This window comes from Medicago sativa, chromosome 2 (assembly GCF_051527215.1).
Source record: "Medicago sativa cultivar Bolivia chromosome 2, Bolivia_mono, whole genome shotgun sequence".
Lineage (NCBI taxonomy): Eukaryota > Viridiplantae > Streptophyta > Magnoliopsida > Fabales > Fabaceae > Medicago > Medicago sativa.
Window position 1 is genome coordinate 11,658,727 of NC_140750.1, and position 14,807 is coordinate 11,673,533.

The 14,807-nt window shown below is 37.5% G+C and overlaps 2 protein-coding genes across 2 annotated transcripts; one reads left to right on the forward strand and one right to left on the reverse strand.

Annotated features, from left to right (window-relative positions):
- The first annotated feature begins 4,297 nt into the window (after positions 1 to 4,297).
- Positions 4,298 to 6,212, forward strand: LOC146944544 (glucose-6-phosphate/phosphate translocator 2, chloroplastic-like). The gene is made up of 3 exons (XM_085742917.1): positions 4,298 to 4,891; positions 5,300 to 5,525; positions 5,608 to 6,212. The coding sequence occupies exons 1-3, from the start codon at positions 4,415 to 4,417 to the stop codon at positions 5,685 to 5,687; spliced, it is 783 nt and encodes a 260-aa protein (XP_085599043.1). The 5' UTR covers positions 4,298 to 4,414; the 3' UTR covers positions 5,688 to 6,212.
- Positions 6,213 to 12,102: 5,890 nt separating this feature from the next.
- On the reverse strand, positions 12,103 to 13,461 carry LOC146944545 (uncharacterized). The gene has a single exon (XM_085747967.1). It carries the CDS (start codon positions 13,459 to 13,461, stop codon positions 12,103 to 12,105), a length of 1,359 nt encoding a protein of 452 aa, XP_085604093.1.
- Between the last annotated feature and the right edge of the window lie 1,346 nt (positions 13,462 to 14,807).

Sequence of the window (14,807 nt, forward strand, 5' to 3'; positions counted from 1 at the left end):
GAACCATACTTGAAAAATAGTTTGAAACTTCAAGGACGATAAATGTCATCTTTCGAAATTAGAAGTTTACAACCCTCCTCGTTTTTACGTTTGAGATGATCATTTGATTGATACATGCTTATAACAAGGAATATGAATTGTATGGTTTAAAACTAGCCGTGCAATACTTTTCTTTTTCTCGTATTTTCTTTTGTTGAACCGACATAAATCAAATCATCGTTTCAGTTGTATAAACAAATGAGAATTGTAAACATTTGTAAACATCTATTTCTTAGAGATATCATTGATCAATGTTAGAATTTTGAATGATTTTTAAATACCGATCTTCCTTGAAACACCTAAACTAGTTCATGCTTATATTCATATAAATTATATGGACTAATGGACTTCTAGTGACTTCAAAGAATCAAAGGAGAATTATAGCACGAGAAAAATTTGGAGTGAATTTATTTAACATTGGGAATGATGGTCATGTTCTCAACATGTATAAGGTGGGGTTAGGCGTGAAAACACCAACAGGTGGTGTCTCTGTCTTTCTCGATCGTTGAGATTTTTCTTCCATTCCTCAGTCATTGTAACTATTGAGGTTTGTCGTTTTCATGCAAGAAGATCAATTAGCGGTGTAGAATGAACGGTAGCTGTTGTGCAGAATTATGTATTCCAATCATGCAGGAAGAGACAATTCATGTGGGGTCCAAGATATATAAAAAAAAACAAAAGGAAAAAAAACACAAAATGAGCCATTTATTTTCTGCCGTTAAAATTCGATGTATACAAAAGTAATGACAAAATTCTTTGAAAATTGTTGTTGACACATTTGGTTTGGCTGAGAAACACGAGTAAATTACTCAAATGTCCCTCGGCAGTTAACTGCCAAAGTTTACTGGAACCGGCTGCAGTTAACTGCCGAGGAAAACTTCGGTAGTTAACTGCCGAAGTTTTGTTATAAGAACAGAACTGGCATAGGAGTTTCCAAAACTCCATTGTTACGTTTTTGATTCTCCAAGGTGCGATTTTCAGCCATTTCAAGCCATTCCAAGCCAATTTCAATCACAAAAACAAGTACGTTGTTTGAATCTTATTGCATTGCTGTTTTGTTGTTGAATTGTTTGTTTTTTTTGTTAAATTTCGATTATATAGGTTTTATTGATTTTATGATTTTATGATATGTTAGATTTATGTTTAGGTTTATTGTTTTAACGATTTGTTGTAGAATTGTTAGGTTTATGTTTTATGATTTTAGGATAGTTTAGGTTAGAATTGTTAGGTTTAGGTTTTGATGAATTGTTGTAGAATTGTTTAGGTTTAGGTGTAGGTTTTGATGATAGTTTAGGTTTAGTTTTGATTTTACGATTTTATGGCATTGTTGTTTAGTTTAGGTTTTGATCGCCATTTTTTTAATGTAGATATGTCTCAGAATCAGAATCAGAATCAGGGTAACGTTCAGGGTGATGAGAAGAACAAAGAAAAATCGCCTATGACATGGCACGGAATTGTTTGTGATGGTTCCGAAAAAAGAAGGGTTTGAAGGTGCCGGTGTACAATCAGTCGAGGTTGAGGAGGAGCGGGAGGACATGCTATTTTGGTCCTCAACCAAAAGAAGGTGCCCCAGGGACTGTAGCGGGCAACCCGATTAAAATGTGTGACGAGGAAGATGTGTAGTGACTTGTAATGCCTACTTGTGTTGGGTCTTTTTTTATGTTTTTTATATGTCGTCCGCATTTTGGTACATTAAACTACATTTTCCTAGTGTTTTGAATAAAAATTGCGTTTTGAATAATTTCGATTAAAGTCACGTTTTGAATAATTGTGTATTCGAATAAAAACTAATTAAATCTAACGTGAATTCAAATAATTAAAATTGCGTAATGAATAAATAAATTCGTAAAGTGAATAAATAAGATAATTATTATTCCATTCAAAACAACATGTATTATGCATATTCAACTATATATGTTATCACATTACATTCCGGAATGTACCTTCCAACTGCAACAATTATCTTACCCCTGAATATGGCAAATTCAAACTAGCTAAGCAGCAGGACTCCAGCATGCGATCAACATTTTAAATGATGGTATTCAAGTGTTAAAAGAATGAGGTCCATTCCTTGACACTTGAATATCATCATTCAAAATGCTCATCGAATGCTGGAGTCCCGCCGTTTAACAAGTTTGAATTACCCCATTCAAAGGAAGACAATTGTTGCAGTTGGACGTTTATACCGAACGTTTGTACCTTCCAACTACAACAATTGCCTTACCTTTGAATGGGGCAAATTCAAACTTGCCAAGCAGCAGGACTCCAATATTCGACCGGTATTCCCATCGTTCCATTCAAAAGATTAAATTCTTGTTAGTTTGGTTTAGATGACGGTATTGAAGTGTCAAAAGAATGAGGTCCATTCCTTAAAACTTCAATACCTTCATTTAAACATGCCTAACACGAATTTAATCTTTTGAAAGGAACAATGGGAATGTCGGTCGAATATTGGAGTCCCGCCGTTTGGCAAGTTTGAATTACCCCATCCAAAGGAAGACAATTGTTGAAGCTGGAAGGTGCATTCATTCGGTATCTAACGACGATCTTCTGGAGGAATCAGACTGTTGATAATATCTTCAGTTGATCTTAGCAACGTTACCCGCATATCGATCCACTGGAACATGCTGTGCTCCCAAAACATGATCTTTACGTTTTAGTCGTTCTTTAATTCCACCCAAGTGAATGATACTCTCCCCTCGTCGAGTGTTGGACGTTTATACCGAACTAATTCCACCCTCCTTGTGTCTCCGGGGTTGACTCCTTGGTTGAATTTATTCAGTTGATCCTTGAGACCTCTTAACGTTACACCAAGGCACCGAACCTTCAACTTATGAGGTTCTCTGCCGTTGAATTCTACAGGAATGTCGATCCACCCGGCCATTGTTTCAAATCTACACAATAAAAAATTGAAAACAATCAATGAAAAACTCATTCAAACATTTCATCAAACACTTGATGTGCAAATTATACATAAACCCTAAAAATAATAAAAATAACCCTAAAATGTTTTACCCTAAAAAAAAACATAAAAATAATGTAAAATATAACAAAATTATTCAATTTATATCTAATCTTAAAATAAATCATATACTCTTACATGTAAATATACTTAAAAACTGAAATAAAAAAATAAATATAAAACACCAAAATAAAAAATAACCCTAAAATTCTAAATTATAACATAAACATCATGCAAACATTTTAACAACATTAATCAACTAACATCTACTCTAAAAATGAATTATAACATGTAAATCTACTCAAAAACTAAAATAAAATAAATCTACTCAAAGCCTAAATAATAAAAACATTTATAACAACTAAAATGTAAGTTAATAGCATTATAATTACTTACTTGTGATTTTTGTTGAATTAATTTGGTTGGGTTTTTTTTAGAGAGATTTGGAAAAAAAAATTGTAAGATGAGATGAATAATGGATGAGAGAGCTTCTGCCAGATTTGTAGCAGAAGATCATCGGCAGTTAACTGCCGAGGTTTTTCCTTGGTAGTTAACTGCAGTCGGTTTTGAAGAAACTCGGCAGTTAACTGCCGATGGGTATTTAGGTAAATTACTCGTGTTTCTCAGTCTTTGCATATGTGTCAACATCAATTTTCAAATTTTTTAGACAAACTAATTATATATAAGTGGTAAAAGATCTTAGCTCCTTAAAAACGTGGTTAGAGTTCAATTTCTAATTTATATGTATGAAAATAATTCGGTTTAAAGAGAAAAGCCCACCTTATGTGTCATACAGTTTGATGAGGAAGATTAGAAAATGTTTTATATATGTTGTTTATTATTACAACGTTGTATAATATCGTAACTCTATTTTTTCTCCAAAATCCCAAAATTGGTTGTAAACAATATTATGTGACGCATTTCACATGTAAAAAATTGATATTGTTGTCTTGTTTTTCTTCAAAATCCCTAATTTGAGATAGAGTTCATCCTCTCCTAATTTTTTCACTATATTTTAATTTATTAATTTTTACTTTCTATCCTAAACCAAACAAAAATATAAACTTGGGTACAATAAAATTAATCTATGCATAATGAAATTTCTCTAACAAGTTATCAAGAGCAAGAATTGATGGGTGATTATTGCCATGTTGAAAATTCAATTTGGCATAATAGTTAGAGGAGAAAATTTGTTTTGTAGTAATAAGATTTTTAGTTCTCCTATGCGGTTAGTTGTGAGTTGTGACAAAACATGTGAATCCACATTCCACCTATATATATTGTCCCAAGGTTCAAACCATTCCATCAACAACTTAGTACAAAACAGAAAGACACAAACACATCAATTTTACCAACTTATTGTTCATTCATTTATTTTGTCACACTACACAACATTCAAACAAATCAAGAATCATGATCTCTTCAATCAAGTGCACAAGTACATCATCACTTCCAAGGTCTCAATTTTCAATTCTACCAGCCAATCAAAATGTTGAACAAAACATGGGTCTCTCTCTACTATCTTCCAAGAAACCTCTCTACCTTTCATTTAATGAGAATTTTGCTTTGCTAACAAAACCCAAAAGAAAGAATGTGAGAGAATGTCAAGCCTATGAGGCTGATAGATCAAGGCCACTAGAGATTAACATTGAGCTTCCAAGTGAAAAAGCAGCTCAAAAGCTCAAGATTGGATTGTATTTTGCTACTTGGTGGGCTTTGAATGTTGTTTTCAACATATACAACAAGAAAGTTTTGAATGCCTTTCCTTACCCTTGGCTTACTTGCACTTTATCCTTAGCTGCTGGTTCTCTCATGATGTTAATCTCATGGGCTACTAGGGTTGCTGAGGCCCCAAAAGTTGATTTGGATTTATGGAAAGCCCTTTTTCCTGTAAGAAAAATCACCACATTTTCTTTTCATTCTAATTGTTTTCACTTTCACTAGCTCTGGCATAAGACATATTTAGTGTCTGGGACATGTAAGTGTCTGACACCGATGCATGTAGTTACATTCAATTACTTTCATTTCTAAATTATTATCGGTGTCTATGTTTCAGTGTCGTATCCGATGCCACTTTTCAACAGTACTGACACTTCAGGTTGAAGAAGTGTCGAATGTCCGACACTGACAAATGTAATTTCATTCAATTAGTTTATTACTTAAATTATTACTGGTATCTATGTGTCAGTATAGTGTCTGGTTTTTGTGTCTGGTGTCTAATATCTATGTGTGAGTGTAATGTCAGGTTCGGGGTTATTATTAGTGCCCACCTAAGAAATTTCAAAATTGGGTACGCAGGTAGCTGTGGCACACACAATTGGGCATGTTGCTGCTACTGTGAGTATGTCAAAAGTAGCAGTTTCATTCACTCACATCATCAAGAGTGGAGAACCAGCTTTCAGTGTGCTAGTATCAAGATTCATGCTTGGAGAAGCATTCCCTATGCCAGTTTACCTCTCATTGTTGCCAATAATTGGTGGTTGTGCACTAGCTGCTGTGACAGAACTCAATTTCAATATGATTGGTAAGAATAAGATTATAAACAATTATTCACATAAATATAAAGTACAATATCAATGCTCTAAATGGATCAATTCTTGTTTCAGGATTTATGGGAGCTATGATATCAAATTTGGCATTTGTATTCAGGAATATATTCTCAAAGAAAGGAATGAATGGGAGATAAAAGTTTAGTATTTAGTCATGGATCATTAGATACAAAATATAGCATATCAAGACAACAAAGAAGGAATAAGAGATTGTCTACCTTTAAGATTTAGAATTCATGAACGATAGCTGTCTGAAGGATGAGAGGGATGACTACCCTCATTCCGTTTAGCACCAGGCTGTTTAGAATAGTTTAACCGTCTGATGGGATGACGTTTAAATAGCTAAACGGCTGAGGGCAGAGACCTCTCATTGGGCTTAGATAAATGGTCCAACCCATCACGGTCCATTTAGAAAGAATAGCCCAATCACATATATTCATCAACTAATTAGTGCTTAACACAATAGACCATAATTTCTATTATGACATTAACTTATAATAATTGATTATTGTCAATCCATAATTGATTAATTAAATAATTAATCCAACAATCTCCCACTTGGATGACAATACTCAATTACTAAAAGAATAAAAAAATTCACTTGTCATAAAGAATTTAAATTTTAAAATTATATGTATGGTCAAAGCACTAATCAATCAAAAGAGAAGTAAGCTTATGCTGCAGAAATTGAATCCGATAGGGAAAACAAATCATACAGGTCAAAGACTCACTTTTCTAACAAATGATGAATTTACAGTGACACATTTGAATTAAGAAGAATGCGTCATTAAAGAATGGCCCAAGCATTTTAAAAATGCTATAACAAACTCCCACTAACCCAAAATAACATAGACTTAATCAAATCATTATGAGTTACAATACTCATATATATAAGTCTGTGGTTAGTGGTTTTGCCAATGAGTTTTCAATATTACAGAAGTCATACATCCACATAGGTACATGAATAGTAATTACTTATAGGGATAGCCTATTAAGAGAATGTAATTACATATAGTCAAAATCAATAAATGTTCTACGACATTCAATTAATCCAAGTTTTATAAAAAAATGTGACTATGAAAATCCATAAAAGCAAAATAGGAAATTCAATAATCTCCAAATTGGATTAACATAAACACTTAGTTTAAAGAAAAAGATGTTGATTAATGTGGCCACTAGAATGTCAATAGCATAAGTATAATGTGCAAAGTGTGGAGGGATGTATCCCTGCTGCTGCTGCATCATAGGTGGCTGCACCTGAGGCATCTGCGGTATCTGGTGTGCCTGATCCTCCTCCATCATCTGAGGCTGACCCTGTTGTGCCATCTGTCGCACCTGCTCGCGCTCAAACTTCTCTTGCTCCCTTTCATATAATACCATAGTCTTGTTTGAAATTGGAAGTTGTGATGTGAGATAGATATCAGCAGGCTCTGAAGGAACAAGTTTGTCCCTGCAAAGAGCATTAATCAAACAGCAATGTTCAGCAGTGGACAGGGAAGTACCCACAAGCTCTTTCAAACTCTCATACATCAACTTAGCTACATCAATATCATCATCAGAGAGGATAGCCTGTAGAATATAAAATCGAGCACGTGTCATCTCGGCCTTACCAGAAGTCCGCTCAATAGTAGTAAGAATGAAGGACGCCCATGCTTTGTACATCGGTAGCAAATCCACTACATCAATCCGCTGAGGATTTCCTCCCCTTCCTTTCCAACCCGTCCCCTCTCTCATAAAACCAGCAAGTAAAACATCCCAATCATTTGCATTTCGTGCCCCTCCTAACTCTTGTCTTCGAACCATAACACCACACTCGGCCGGCCTAGTTAGCCCCAAAACTCTTGCTATGTTATTAGCATCATAACCAACCCTCTTTCCTCGTACCATTGCATGCCTACCATTGTCTCCCCCAACAAATGCGTTAGCCAGAAATTCCAACGCTATACTTTGGTTACTTTCAACGGTTACCATGTCCACAATTCCTTGCCAACCCTTCTGCGCAATCTTCTCAGCAAAAATTGGATACCGCGTGAGTGTCTCAAAATCGAATCCCTTCTCCTTGGTAAAAGTGTTCCCCTTAATTGCTTTGTACCGTTCTTCAGCCTCATCGGAAACAAACCGTCGGTAAGGTGGTGGGTTAATTGGTTGTGGGTGAGGTGGAGGGCTTGATGGTGGTGGTTGAGAGGAGGAAGCGGAATCTTTCTTGCTCTTCCTCTTCCTTGTGGGTGGTAGTGGTGGTTCTTGTCCTTGGTTCCTTGTTTTGGCCATGGGTGTTGATGAATTGAATGGGTATGTGAAATTGGGGGTAAAGTGAGGGTTTGGTGAAATTGAAGAGTTTTGGGTTAAATTTGATGGTTAAATTTGATGATTGTAGGTAATGATTTGTGATGAATTTGTGTTGTTGTGAATGGTTTATGAAGGTGTAGGAGTAATGGGTAGTGGTGTTTTTTGATGAGGGTTTATGGGTTTGTGAGGTTAGGGATGAATATTTGAGGGTTTGTGGTGTTAGAGAAAGGTTGAAGATGAAGTTTGGATATGGATTTGTGGTGTTTGGGAATGATTTGTGAAGGTTATGGGTGATGGGTAGTGGTGGTGTTGATGAGGGTTTATGAGTTGGTGAGGTTAGAGATGAAGATTGGTGGTTTTGTGTTGATAGAGAAAATTGAATATGAGGTTTTTGATGTGGATTTGTGTATTGTGGGTAATTTTTGAAGGTTAGGGGTAATGGGTAGTGTTGTTTTGATGAAGATTCATGAGTTGGTGGGGTTAGGGATGAAGATTGTGTAGGTTTGTGAATGGTTAATGAAGGTTGAAGATGAAGTTTAGATGAAGGTTTGAGGTTTCTAAAGAGATTTTGGCATGGTAACTTTAAGTTTGGACTTTGAGAAGAAGAGTGTTGGAGTGTTGAACATATGGGAGAAGAGCCAAAAATCGGCTACCGATGTAGAAAATCGGCCACCGATTTGTGTGTGTTGGCCGAGTCACGCTGGTCTTGTTCCAAATCGGCTACCGATGTTGTGGAATCGGCCGCCGAAAAATCCAGTGACAAACCAAAAAAAATTTTGCTCAAAATCGGCCACCGATTTTGATTTGATTTTTTTTTTTTAAAAACTGTACAAAAAAAATTGCAGAAAATCGGCCACCGATTTTTTCAATCAGCTACCGATTTTTCCAGACTAGAAAAAGTATTTTTGGTGTCAAAAATTGGTCACCGTTTGTGAAAAACGACTACCGATTTTTGACATTTTCAAAAGGAAATTTCTGAATTTTTTTTTTTGGTGTGGGACTTAAAATCTATAGTGCCCACATTTTTCATAAAATAAATGCAAAGATAACGAAAAGAAAATATACCTTCGATGGATTGCCTCCCATCAAGCGCTGGTTTAACGTCCTAAGCTTGACGGTCCACTTTTCTTTCTTCAAGTGGGTTGTAACGATATGGACTCCCTTGAACGCTCTGACTCTCCCCCATAGTATGGTTTGAGTCTTTGTCCATTGACCTTGAAGGTCTTGTGAGAATCTAGGTGTTGTACCTCAATAGCACCGTACGGATAAACTTTCACCACTTTGAATGGCCCAGACCACCTTGACTTCAGCTTTCCAGGGAACAACCTCAATCTGGAATTAAAAAGTAAAACAAGTTGCCCTTCTCTAAACTCCCTAATTTGAATCTTTTTGTCATGCCATTTCTTTGTTTTTTCTTTATAAATTTTGGCATTCTCGTAGGCATAGTTCCGGAACTCATCCAACTCATGGAGTTGAAGAATTCTAGACTCACCTGCTTTAAAAAGATCAAAATTAAGGAGCTTAGTTGCCCACAAAGCCTTGTGTTCGAGCTCTAAGGGCAAATGACAAGATTTTCCATAAACAATTTGAAAAGGGGACATACATATAGGTGTTTTGAAGGCAGTCCTATATGCCCATAAGGCATCATCAAGCTTAAGAGACCAATCCTTTCGGGACGAGTTCACAGTTTTTTCTAAAATTTGCTTGATTTGACTATTGGACACTTCTACTTGTCCACTAGTTTGAGGATGGTAGGGTGTGGCAATCCGATGATGCACATTGTACTTTTTCAACAACGTCTCCATCTTTCGATTGAGGAAGTGAGTGCCTTCATCACTAATTAAAGCTCTAGGAACCCCAAAGCGTGAAAAAATGTTTTTCTTAAGGAAGGCAACCATTACTTGAGCATCATTGGTTTGCGTGGCAATTGCTTCTACCCACTTAGAAACGTAGTCCACTGCCACTAAAATGTACATCTTTGAATATGAGGATGGGAATGGTCCCATGAAATCAATTCCCCACACATCAAAGATTTCCACTTCTAACACAGGATTTTGTGGCATCTCGTTTCTTTTTGAAATATTTCCTGTGCGTTGGCAGCGGTCACATTTCTTAACATAGGTGAAAGCATCTTTAAAAAGAGTAGGCCAAAACAGGCCTGACTGAAGGACCTTTGCAGCAGTCTTATCTCCACTAAAATGTCCCCCATATCTGGAGTCATGTCAGTGCCACAACACCTTTTCTTGTTCATCTTCGGGGACACACCTTCTTAACAAACCATCAACCCCCCTTTTGTACAAGAATGGTCATCCCACACATATGACTTGCAGTCATGTAGGAATTTCTTACGTTGTTGGGAGTTAAAGTCAAGAGGAATAATCTTACTCACCATGTAGTTCGCATAGTCCGCGAACCACGGCACCATCGTAAAAGCTAAGATGTGCTCATCAGCAAAGAGGTCCTTGATAGGCCTCTCCTCCTCTGTTTCATCCATCTTCTCCAGGCGAGAAAGATGGTCAGCCACCGTGTTCTCCGATCCTTTCTTGTCACGGATCTTTAAATCAAATTCCTGTAACAAAAGTATCCACCTAAGTAGCCTTGGCTTAGATTCCTGCTTAGAAAACAAATACCTTAGTGCATCATGGTCAGTGTAAACAATAACTTTAGACCCTAACAAGTAAGATCTAAATTTATCAAAAGCATAAACAACAGCCAGAAGTTCTTTTTCAGTGGTGGCATAATTCAGTTGTGCCGGATTCAGAACATGACTTGCATAATAAATTACATGCAACAATTTATCTTTTCTTTGACCAAGCACTGCCCTAACAGCTATGTCACTTGCATCACACATAATTTCAAAAGGTAGTGACCAATCAGGTGCAATGACAATAGGGGCAGTGATCAACTTTTGCTTCAAAGTGTTAAAAGCTTTTAAACACTCATCATTGAATTGGAAAGGGATGTCTTTGACAAGCAGGTTAGTGAGGGGTTTTGCTATTTTTGAAGAATCTTTAATGAACCTCCTATAAAAACATGCATGGCCTAAAAAGCTTCTACTGCCTTTCTCATTAGTGGGAGGAGGAAGTTTTTCTATTACTTCAATTTTTGCTTGGTCAACCTCTATCCCCTTGTGGGAGATTCGGTGACCCAAAACAATTCCTTCTCTCACCATGAAATGGCATTTTTCCCAGTTTATGACTAAATTAGTTTTTTGACATCTTTCCAATACAAGAGATAAATTATGCAAACAATTATCAAAAGAAGAGCCAAAGACAGAGAAATCGTCCATAAAAACTTCGATATGTTTTTCAAGCATATCGGAGAATATGGACATGACACACCTTTGAAACGTGGCAGGGGAATTGCATAGCCCAAATGGCATCCTCCTGTAAGCAAATATCCCATAAGGACATGTGAAAGCAGTTTTCTCCTGGTCTTCTGGTGCTACAGCAATCTGATTATACCCGGAGTAACCGTCCAAGAAGCAGTAGTACTCATGACCCGCTAACCTCTCAAGCATCTGATCAATAAAAGGTAGTGGGAAGTGATCCTTCCTGGTTGCAGTGTTCAGCCTTCTGTAGTCTATGCACTCCACCCAGTGACTGTGCGAGTCGGGATTAACTCATTCTTCTCATTCATCACCACGGTCGTCCCGCCCTTTTTAGGAACAACTTGAACAGGACTAACCCACGAACTGTCTGAAATGGGATAAATGATACCTGCTTCAAGTAGCTTGACAACCTCCTTTCTAATTACCTCTTTCATGGCTGGATTTAGTCTTCGTTGTGGCTGCACCACCGGCTTGAAATTATCCTCCATCAATATTTTATGCATGCAGAAAGTAGAACTTATGCCTTTCAAATCCTCAATAGACCAACCCAGAGCACCCTTGTACATTCTAAGCACCCTCAACAATTTTTCTTCTTCAAGTTTCCTCAAGTTAGAACTAATAATGGCTCGGTACTTCTCTTTCTCACCAAGGAACACATACTTCAAGTGAGAAAGTAATTGTTTGAGTTCAACTACCGGTGCTTCTTTTGATTTCTCCACAACTTCGTCTTGAGGATGAAGTTCCTCCCACCTAGTAGGGGTGCGACGGTTGTGGGGTGGAGAGGCCTCCAACATAGCTAAGACTTCACATTCTTTAGGATCCTCACTTTCTTGTGCAATTTCCGGTGGCAAGCTTAAGACTCTTTCAAGTGGTAGGGCTGGTATCTCTTTTTGGAGTTTTTCCTTCAGAAAGGATTTGATCATGTCGACCCTATATCATTTTTCTTTCTCTTCGGGGTGCTTCATAGCTTTCATAACATTCAACTTCACCACCTCATCAAAGAATTTCAAAGTTAAAGTGCCATCTTCCATGTCAATTAAACACCTTCCGGTTTGCAAGAACGGTCTTCCTAGTATCAAAGGAATATCATCATCTTCTTCCATCTCAAGAACAACAAAATCTACCGGGAAGATGAATTTATCAACTTTCACAAGAACATCTTCAACTATGCCATAGGGAAATTTGTAAGACTTATCTGCAAACTGTAGAGTCATCCTTGTGTCTCTTACTCTTCCAATGCCCAACTTCTTATAAATAGACAAAGGCATCAAGCTCACACTAGCTCCAAGATCAATCAACGTCTTCTTAAAAGTTCTATCCCCAATGGTACAAGGAATAGTAAAACTACCAAGATCTTTTAGCTTCCTTGGGACTTTTCTTTGTAAAACAGCACTACATTGCTTGGTGAGCATCACATCTTCATCATCAATTGTTCTCTTCCTTGAAAGGATGTCCTTCATGAATTTTGCATATGAAGGCATTTGTTGGATAGCTTCAGCAAAAGGAATGTTGATTTGTAGCTTCTTGAACATCTCAATGAATTTTGCAAAACACTTATCATCTTTTTCTTTCTTCCACCTTTGAGGGTAAGGCAGCTTGATTTGTGGCTTTGGAGCCTCATCTTTCTTTTTCTTTTCCGGCTCTTCAACAACTTGAGTATCAACAGTATCGCGCACTTCAACCTCCACTTCAATTAGTTCAGGAGATGAGTCACCTTCATCATGTTTAGCTTCAGATGATAGTGATTCATCCCTCTTCATGCTTCTTGTGGTAACCATGTTCACATTTTCATGATCCCTTGGATTAATAACAGTGTTGCTTGGAAGGGTTCCTGGAGCTCTTTGTGTGAGTTGCTGAGCAATTTGCCCAGCTTGAGTTTCAAGATTTTTGATTGAAGCCCTTGTTTTCTTTTGAGCCTCTCTGGTTTCTTGAGCTAAGGAATTCATGTTGGTAGCCATTGCTTCAATTGTTAACTCCCAATCCGCCTTCTTTGGTACTTGGTTTGATGATCCTCCTTGATAACTCCCTTGTTGTTGGTTTTGAGAGCCACCTTGTTGATTTTTCCATGAGAAATTTGGATGGTTCCTCCAGCCTGGATTATATGTATTTGAGAAAGGGTTATTTCTAAGTTGGTTCCCTTGACTGCTGAGGTAGTTCACCATCTCCACTTGGGTTGCATCCATGGGCACATCACAATGCATAGTGAAATGAGGGCCAGTGCACCAATCACATTTGACAGTGTTCATTTGATTCACCGGAGCAACTTGTGGTTGGGTTAAGTTGAGGGCTGCCATTCTCTTTGTCACTTCGGCGGATACTGCATCTTGAATCTGCTTACCAGTGAGTATGGCTTAAGCATTTTTGAGCTCAAGTTGATTCAGATCTATGAGTCCTCCTCTTGTACCACCAGTTCTATCATACAACTCCATTTGTTCATTAAGTGCAACAGCTTCAATGACTTTGATTATTTGAGCGGCGGTTTTGAAATTTATGGAACCACCAGAAGCTGTATCAAGAACTTGTCTAGTTGCCAGACGTAGACCATTACATAACATCTGCATCTGAACAGTAGTATCAAAGTTGTGCTCAGGACATGCTGATAGTAGCTTCTTGTATCTTTTATAAGCTTCTCCCAAGGACTCTCCCTCTTTCTGTTGGAAACTGGAAATGTCTTGTCGCCTTCTCACAAACAGGGCTGTAGGAAAGAATTGCTCCAAGAACTTGTCTTCCATCTCATTCCAAGTTGTTATGCTACCAGCAGGTAAGGAATCAAACCACTCATAAGCGTCATCAGTCAAAGTAAACGGAAAAAGTCTCAACCGTTTGGCTTCTTCAGAGTGCCCTTGCACTTTTGCTGTCTCACAGAGTATCAAGAAACTCTTCAAGTGCTTGTTAGCATCTTCATTGTACTTTCCAGCATATTGATTCTCCTTCAACTCCCGCAATAGACTGAGATTGATCTCAAACTTGTCCACCGTTACAGGCTGATTAGTAATGGTCAACATGTTTCGGTTTCTGTCACGGGCCCCATAGTCTCCGAGAAGTCTTTCTTCAGGCTGAACCGGTGGTGGTGTTCCCTCCATCTCGTTGTTTACTTCGAGTACCTCTTCTTCCGTGTCAGTCTCCACTTTGCTTGCCTCTTCCTTTTCCCTAAGTTTCCTGAGTTTTGTTTCTTTCCGGATTGCTCGGCAGTACTTTTCAACTTCTGGAATAAAGGTAAGTTCAGCTGAGGGCTGGCCTCGCATACAAGGTTAGACAACGGCACCAAAAACTTGATGGCGTATTTCGCAAGTGTACGAAATCGTTCAAGTAGTAAATTTAAATCGGTAAGACCGAGTGTCGAACTCGAGGATCGCGTTATGCTATTGAATTGTATTTAGAACTTAATCGAACAAAAGGTTAATCTTTTGGTTTTTAAACAATAGTTAAAATAACGGAAAATAAAGTGATTAAGATTAATGGGAGAAAGATGCTAGGGATGAGTTTCGCTAGATGACCATGAAAAGCTAATAACTTAGTCTCAACTATTGAATCGACTCATATGATTGTTACCGAATTATCTAATTTATTCTTGCCCTAATTCCTTAGTGACAAAAACTTTAAACCTAAAATAAAGACCTAATTCCTTAGTGAATTTGAA

What these genes read in the sequence shown, in the direction of transcription:
- LOC146944544 (XM_085742917.1), top strand. Translation starts at nt 4,415, where the DNA reads ATGATCTCTTCAATCAAGTGCACAAGTACATCATCACTTCCAAGGTCT. An exon ending in TATGGAAAGCCCTTTTTCCT is followed by an intron (nt 4,892 to 5,299) that starts GTAAGAAAAATC and finishes TTGGGTACGCAG; the next exon opens with GTAGCTGTGGCACACACAAT. An exon ending in ACTCAATTTCAATATGATTG is followed by an intron (nt 5,526 to 5,607) that starts GTAAGAATAAGA and finishes TTCTTGTTTCAG; the next exon opens with GATTTATGGGAGCTATGATA.
- LOC146944545 (XM_085747967.1), bottom strand. Translation starts at nt 13,461, where the DNA reads ATGGCAGCCCTCAACTTAACCCAACCACAAGTTGCTCCGGTGAATCAA.